Source organism: Limanda limanda, chromosome 18 (assembly GCF_963576545.1).
Source record: "Limanda limanda chromosome 18, fLimLim1.1, whole genome shotgun sequence".
In the NCBI taxonomy this organism is placed as follows: Eukaryota; Metazoa; Chordata; class Actinopteri; order Pleuronectiformes; family Pleuronectidae; genus Limanda; species Limanda limanda.
The window spans coordinates 12,240,275-12,248,922 of NC_083653.1; the positions used below are offsets into that span (position 1 = coordinate 12,240,275).

At 45.6% G+C, this 8,648-nt stretch overlaps 1 protein-coding gene across 1 annotated transcript; it reads left to right on the forward strand.

Annotated features, from left to right (window-relative positions):
- lratd1 (LRAT domain containing 1) lies at positions 1 to 1,653 on the forward strand. Its single transcript, XM_061091450.1, has 2 exons — positions 1 to 164; positions 600 to 1,653. The coding sequence occupies exon 2, from the start codon at positions 637 to 639 to the stop codon at positions 1,423 to 1,425; it is 789 nt and encodes a 262-aa protein (XP_060947433.1). The 5' UTR covers positions 1 to 164; positions 600 to 636; the 3' UTR covers positions 1,426 to 1,653.
- The last annotated feature ends 6,995 nt before the right edge of the window (positions 1,654 to 8,648 follow it).

Genomic DNA, 8,648 nt, shown 5'->3' on the forward strand with positions numbered 1-8,648 from the left:
TACTGGCACGCACGACAGCCGGAGCGGCCGGTACTCGGCGCGAAGCGTGACACACAAGTGTGTGAGAAGAGAGAGAGGGAAGGAGGAGGCGAGCAGGGGACCGTGCTGCCCTCTGTGCTGATGGACAATAAGGATATTTAACCGCACGCCCGGGGAGCGCACAGGTATCCGGTTTGTCTCAGTCTGGTTTCATTCCGCGCCGTGCGTAAAAGGCACAGCACGGGTCTGTGTCTACAGTTCCGCTCCGTGTCCACGCTCTTTTTACGCAGCAACCTCAGAGCTTTTTCACCTCGCAGCCGTCTCTCTTTACATTCCTCTGGAGCTAATGATTGGCTCAGATTGGCTAATGGGTGTAAAGTGCGCAAGGGACCGAGGATCCTTGATTATGTTTGTGTACTCTTTCGGCTCAATAACAAGCTCCGGTGTGTTGGGTGTCTGCTGGGACGTGCTGAGTGCTTCCGTAGCCTGCTCTCTTACCACCTGCCCATGGGGATTCGAACGCAGCCAGGGCTTTGTGCGTAATGTGTGGCTCGACGTTGCATTTTTACTCTATTGACACACGTCTCCTCTATCTCTCCATCTGTCACCCTCTCTTTCAGACACCGCAGTCCATGCCTCTGCCTTGCCAGGTCATTGATGGGAAATCAACTGGATCGGATCACCCACCTCAACTACAGCGAGCTGCCCACGGGGGATCCGTCCGGGCTGGAGAAGGACGAGCTTCGGGTCGGCGTCGCCTACTTCTTCTCTGACGAAGAGGAGGAGGTGGACGACCGCACTCCGTCTGACTGCGGCTTCACCAAGGACCACAGCCCGGCCGAGGAGGGACCGTTCTCGGTCAGCGAGGTGGAGTACTCGGCGTTCTGCTCCCAGGAATGCATCTTCTCCAAGCTGCGGGAGAACGAGGACCTGAACGTGTACTCGGCCAAAACTTTGCTGACTATGTGCAAACCGGGGGACCTGCTGGAGCTGGTGGGCACGGCGCAAGCCCCCCACTGGGCCATCTACGAGCAGGACGACCGGGTCATCCACCTGCACAAGGGCGAGATCCGCAAGGACCGCCTGCTGGAGGTCAGCCTGGGTCGCCGCGGGAGGATAGTGAACAGTCGGTACCGGTACCGGCCGCTCCCGCCGGACCTGGTGATGCAGAACGCCGCGGGACACCTGGGCCTGCGCAGCGAGGAGACCTGCTGGACCAACTCGGAAAGTTTCGCGGCGTGGTGTCGCTTCGGCAAGCGGGAGTTCAAAGCCGGGGGGGAGGTGCACTCGGCGGAGCAGCAGTATTTCCTCAAGGTGCACCTGACCGGAAGCGGGGTGCACACGCTGGTCTTCCGCAGCCTGGAGGACATGATCCGGGAGCGGAGGCGAGTGGACGCCAGCGGGATTCTCAAAGAGCTGTCCCTGGTGAACGGGGGCCAGGAGTGATCAGGGATTCCGTTTGATATATCCCCCCCCACCCTACACCCCCCCAGCCAGCCTCTCCCCCATCTGCCCCCCCCCATCAAGCTGCCTCGTCTCCGCCAGCGCGCACGGACGCACAGTTTCTTTTTCTGCGCACACACAAGCACACAGACGCGCACGCACATGCAAAAAAAAACAAAACAAAAGGACCTGTTGGGTTGTTGGACTGTCTGCTGTGTCACGCACGGACCCCCCCCCCCCCCCCCCCCTGTGGAATTTCTCATCCTCAAATTGCCGAGTGTTGAAAACAAACTGGGAGAGAGCGCGGCCACATCAACAGACAACGCCCCTTTCCATCGCCCCCCCCCCCCCAACCACATTGCGCACAAGGCTCGGTTTGGGGTTTTTCTGTATTTTTTTTTTTAATTTCTCGGGGATAATGATGGAAATATGAATAACAATATGCCTGCTGCGGCAGACCAGACGGTGAGATGGGAGGTGGGGGCGGTGGGTGGGTGGGTGGGTGGGTGGGGGGGTGAAACACAGGGATCCGAGGGTGGCTCTAGAAAAAGTCTCCCTTTCTATTTTTTTACCGTTAGCTTTAAAAGACCATGCCACCCAGACCCAAGCCACTCACACAGAAGAGACCTCGGACAGTCCCAGGCTACACAGTTGCCTATACAGCGAAGTGTTTCTTGGCTTGTTCAAGCTCCTCCCCCTTTTTGGCCATATTGAGAGTATTGTCATTTTTCACAATGCTGTCATCCTCAATCCACAGCACTGGATGTATGTGTAAGCTGTATTCCTATCGGTTTGAGTCCCTTATTTTTGTATTTACGTTTCAGTGGAATTTAACCCTGATCTCTCTCTCTCTCTCTTTCTCTCTGTCTCTCTCTCTCTCTCTCTCTCTCTTTTGGTTCAAATAAATGGAGGTTGAAATATGAAAATGAGAACTTGGTCTAAGCAGGTGTTGTTTGGTCCCATACATGCAGCTCCACGCTCTCTCGCACATGCGCACACACATGTGGAGGTGCATGAATTATTGACGCTCTGGTGCCTCCTGACCTGCCTCAAGCCAAATGGGGTTCATATATCTCCACAGTATTTGGAGGCAATAAAATGGTCATCTGCATCAAACCCGCATAGGCTTTATGAAAAATCCATACGGAATCTGGGAGCTACAGTTATATGGGGAGCTGTATGGAGTGAATAGGAACATGCAGTGTTTGGCCACAGGCTGCATTTCCTTGTGTGGGTTTCATCCTGCTGGTGTTTAGACATTCACAGGCCTGCTGATCTCTCCTATGTGGGTTTCCATTCTTCACAACAGCACTGCTACAAGCTATGTTGCCTTCTTATACAGCTCATGCACTTTGAACATGATGTACCCCTCGTAAAGCTTGTCACTGTGTAATTATGGCACCATGTGTTGTGTGAGTCTGCAGTGGCTTTATCTCTGGACTGATGTTGCTGCTTATCTGCCGTGTGAGAGCCTTTGTTGTCTCCGGGGCTGTGATCTGCTGTAGGATCAGTGAAGGTGGGATCAATCATTCACCGGGTTGCACGAAGACGTCCGTCTACTCTTCTCGCTCGTCTCCGCACCTTAATTGAGTCTGAAAGGACCAGTTTAGATTGATGGAAACATTTGGCTGTAAAGAGGACGGGCTGCTGCACCTCCTGATTCATCTTGGATATGTACGTGAATGGGCGGCATCACTGGGTGTGGAGATGGAGAGGTTGTGGTAATATCGTATTATCACTCTAGAGCCTGAGTCGCTGAATCTGCACCTCCAGTTAATCTTGATTTAAGCCTCAGTGTTTCTGGTAAATAACAACGCTGTGGTTGGTTTGGCTTAATCCAACTGGAGTGGAGGGAGGGAGCGTGTTTGTCTCCGCTGGGACCGATATTGTTTGGTATAGGTCATGTTTTGTTGCACTGACGAGCTCAATCAGACAAGTCTCTGCTCCATTGTGTGTTTGTGTGCGTGTGTGTGTGTGTGTGTGTGTGCGCAGATGCTGCAGTCTCAGCCCTCCACATTTATCTTGTCAAAAAATACAGACTCAAAAGATTGTGAATCTTGTTAATGTGCCTTGAGAAGATTTTCTCCAGCTATTGACCCAAATACTTTATTCTATTGCCTTTGCTGTAAATGACACATTTACTCTCTCGTTTCCTCCTTTTACTCCAAATCTCCATAGGCCACTATTGGCCGGTATTTCTTCAATATTGCTCTGCCTTGCCTTAGTGTCTCCACCTCTTGTTGTTTCACCAAAGCCTAAATCTGTGTTAAATATCATGCAATCACTTCATAAAACAAGATCATATTCAAACTAATGTTTCAGGTTGAATTGGGTGCTTTGGTAGATTTTTTAGACACATTTCAATAATTCAAAGATGTCTTTATTGCTTACAAAAAGGCTAAATGCTGATTTTCTGCTGTTTTAATCCTTTGCTTTCTTCTGTTTTGCCCATTAATGACTGTTTTGAACATGCTCAATGGATAATTGAGGTTGTCCCAGGTGTGGTTGTGTGCGTGTGTGTGCGTACGTGTGTGTGTCTGTGTGAGCGTACGTCAGCCTCCCCTGAGACTTTGTAAAATCAGGGCACTGGGGCAGCTGGTGTTCGAGTTTGTGTGTGTGTTTGTGGTTTGTGACTAATAGGCCACAGAAAAAGGTTTACTGTGTGTGTGCGTGTGTGTGTGTGTGTGTGTGTGAGTGATACAGCTCCAGGCAGATAATGCACACCACATTTTTAGCTCAAGATGAGGCTCCTGCCATCTGACATTGTCTGCATGAGCATTTGGGTTTCAGCTCTATAGGTTCTGTATACAAGTGTGTGAAGGTGTGAGACCAAAATACAGAAGCTGTGGTTGTCAGGTTATTTGTGTGCGCTCAGACGGCTCAGGGATATGTGTCTATGTGTGTGTACAGAAAATATTGGCCATATGCTGCGGGCACGTACTGTATACTTATGAAGCCATAAGTATCTTGCATCTTTGTATCCATCAGCGACAGTGTGAAAGTAAAATGCTGTTACTAGGGAAACATGTGTCTGTATCCATGTGTGTGAGACTGAGCAAACTGCATATCTCAAAGATAGTAGTGAGCCTCAGTGGTTACTCGCGTAAGACAAATATGACGACCATATATTTCTAACACCCTCTCTGACCCACTGTTGTTCCTTTTTGCAGTGACACGGATGTATTTTTGCATCATGGTTTGTCTTCAGTGTCTGTGTGTGTGTGTGTGTGTGCGAACATCTGGTCAAAGTGGATCACAGCTAGTCTGCGGCTGGCAGCTAAATCACTGGTCTCAGAGGAGATGTTCTGGGGAGGAGGGAACAAGACAGTCTATCCTGTCTGTGTGATGCCTTTAAGAGGATCTCCCTGTAATCTAGACACTGGCCTGAACTCCCAGTAGACTCAAATGTCTCCTCGTCCGCCATTGTTTAGCAGGAGCCCGATATTTAACAGTGGCTAAAATAGCAGGCGGTGATGGAAATTAGGCAGCGGTTAATTGGTTACAAGCTGTTAAACCATCGAGAACAATGGTTTCCTCTGAACGCATGTTGTCAAATGTGTGCACACATCGCATGCAGTGCGTCTGTGTCTGAACTCCACCTGTAACTGAATTACATGGCCAACTAGCATCCTTTCAGCGTGAGACTGATTAAACCTGTAATAGGTTGGTAAAAACACAAGGAGTGAGTTCACTCTCTGCTGTTTGGCACCGGTTCTTTACAACATAAAATCAACTCGCAGCATCATAGTGTGTCACAACTAAATTCTTTCACATGATAAAGTCTTATCATATACATTTTCTGCTCTCCTTGTCAATAAATCCAATGAAAAACAAATTGGGTTTCAATCCCATTACGAAAATTCCCTGTTGGGCAAAGTCTAATTACCTCTTGTTCCATTCTATACAAAGCCATGTTGTCAATGGTGATGATTAAAAACACATCAGTGAGCCACGTTGTTGAGCTGAGTGACACGTTTCTTAACAGGACACACGTGGACCCTGTGGTTAGTTCTAGTTGATTCCACTTACACCATTCTGCTGCAGTAAATATTCTCTAGAAAACTAAAAAGTTGAATAAAACCTGTTTCCAAAACGGCAGATGCCAGCCAGCTCTTTTAAAAACCATACAGCCTTTAGTGAATTTAAATATTCTTAACATGCTTTTAAAACATTTAAGAAAGTGTGGAAAGAGGCAGCGGGCTTAGAGAAGTGGGAAAGTGTAGAGTCAGATGAAACACCAGATGGTTTTGGTGTTTTCGTTGGATTTATCAAGTGTATTTCGCCCCAAAATGTAGGATTATTTCTCTAATGACTTCTACACACTATGTCCATGAACAAGGACATAGAAATGCTGCATACTGTCCTTCCTGTTCAATTGATGTAACATGGTAGATGACATTCATCAGGTTCAAATTTGGATTTTGCCAGCCTTTCATAAGTAGGTCTAAAAATAGTGTTGAACATTTAAGTACACAGGTACATATCTGTGACAGGTAAAGTAGTCTCAGTGGAAACACAGGAATAGATTTAGACCAGGCAAGGTATCTAACCTGCTTGTCTGTTGTCTGTTGGGAATCCCTGCTCTGACGGGAAACCGAGGCATAGTTTAGTGTTTGTGTTTGAATGCGGCATGTAAATGTACCTGCAGTTAAACGTCCCCACCTTTTCATCATGCCTCCAGGGGTAAACACTATAGAAGCTCTTCCTCTACTGGAAAAACCCTGCATGCAAACACAACCTTCAGGTAGAACAGGTGCACCAACTGACAGGCAAATATACGTCTGTTTAAACAAGCTCTTTTGTCTACATGTGACGTGATGCAGTCTGAGAGGGCGGATTCACACCGAGCTGCTTTCTTACTTCTCTATTTGTAACTCAACATGCAAGTCAAAGGTTAAATGAGGAAAGAATATTTCAGTATCAAAGGTCATTATTCTTTTATGCATTGTCTTTTCTGTCAAACTGTGGATTTTCTCTTTGTATATATTTGGCTTGGTCGTGGTTGAAAATGTATTATATTTTTAAAGGTAAAAGTTGATTACATGGAAGTTAGTAAGTTCTGTAATTAAAAGCTTTTACAGTGAAATTACTTTTAATTAAATATCTGTTAAGATTCTCAGTCCTCCAGGTAAACACAACTCAAAGCAAGTCCACTCGCCTACATGTACAACTCCTGTAGATTAACAATATACATGAAATATCAAGTAAAAATTATTCAATATGGTGCTTCATGTCAATGATAATATATTCATAATAATACAGCAGTAATTTAACATTTATCATATTTTAATTGGAACAGGTCCAGGTGGAGATGATGGTGCATCATGTTTGATTGTTTTGATGATAACTTTATCTGTATAAAACATGTAGTGGAGTAAAACACAGGATATCTGAAATGAAGCATCTATAAACTGGTCGAAATTGGAAGTAAACTTAAGTACAAACTAAGTTAAATAACTTGAGTAACTAAAGTTACTTTTTTTTTAAATAGATCAGTACTTGAGAACACATCATTTTTTACTTTTCGCCAGCCTTTTGTTGAAGTAACTGCTGAACCACAGATTTAGAAGTCAATGTTGGCGTCACAGCAAGTGTGAAGTTATTAGTATAGCAATGTGTTTGGGCAGATTCTTAAAGGTCAGTGGTTGAAAAAAAGCTTTTAGGTAATAGCACCCAACAGCAGCAGCTCATAAATGTTCTATTCTACAGGCAGGTGCTCCAGCATTTGACTGTGCTTCACTGAGTTTAGGGACCGAACGCCTCAGGATATGTGCTCAGCCACAGCTGCAGTCTTCAGTGGCTCTGCAGCTCCTCAGTGAGGAGACGGTCACCGCTAAATGTCGCCAGCATGTCACCAACCAGACGCTTCCAATGTTGTAGGAGCATCTCTGCATTAATTAAGGTGAAATCGAATTTGAACTAGACTGAAAGGAAAAGTTGCGACCAACACAAGTCCCTTTCCATTTCTTACAAGCCATACACTGTTAAAATAATTATATACAGATGCAAATATTTAGCAATTAGATGTGTATTTTTATTTTTACATAGGACTCTCCACTACTACTTTCATCATCATTAAAGTATTGAATTATCTTGAAAAAATATAATTTCCCATGATATTAATATACAGATGGGTTAATGTTTCAATCTGATATCTACACTTAAGTTGGAAAAATGTAGAGTAGTTATTTTTTTAACTTTTTTACAGTGTAGGTCTCATGTTAATGTCGTATCACATTTGCTCTCAGCTCTTTCATATAATCAGTGTTTTATGGAGCAGCCCCCATTTCATTTTCCTTAAATCAGCTCCAATTAGCTGCTTTTTTCCCCACCATTATTAATTAATAGTTTCCAAACACACATTTGTACATGGTAATGAGTAATTTGATGACGATAAAACATTCATGCTGCCTGATTTTTTTATTTTTAATCCTGAGTGAGCAGTTTGAATTAACTTGCTGTGGCTCCCTGAGGTCAGAAACAACACCTATACTCACAAGTGTGGATCCTGGCTCGACTGGTTAAAAAGGACAAATACTGTTTTAAGTACGTGACCACCCTCCTCCTCCTCCTCCTCCTCCTCCTCCTCCTCCTCCTCCTCCTCCTCCTCCTCCTCCTCCTCCTCCTCCTCCTCCTCACTTTTTAACGATCGAGTGGAGAAATAGCCCTCGGGCTGTGGCATGGGCGCAATAAGAGTTTGATTAATGGGAAGGACCTAACACAGCCCCATCTTTCTGTCTCTGTGGTTTTAACCCTTCTTAAAAAGTCACAGGAAAAGGTTACTGTAAATGTCATTATGGGCTTTTCACAACCTTGCTGCTTGCCCTGCTCTTGATAACCTCCCGCTAAATGTCACTCTTATAACATTTTGTCATTATATATGCTCCCGAGTGTTTCCTCAGTAAAGGTCCACGTTTGACCATTTTCCTCCCCGACGTTACTCTTTACACGCGGAAATTTCCCTCGCATCTCTTACAATTGCACAGTGTTGAATAATGCCCTCAGTGAATTCGTTTCCACAGGAGGAGTGTTGAGCCGAGTTCCTTTTTCTTCCTCTCTCTCTCAGTCTCACACCGGAAAGGTTCAAATGAGGACTGTGATAATCTCTCTCTCCGTCTTTCTCTCCCTCTCTCCCCAGACATGTACTTAAGTGTGCAACTATAGACAAATGTGGTTGTTTGACAATCTGTGTGTGTCCTGCTGAGGCTGTTTATCAGGTGAGGAGC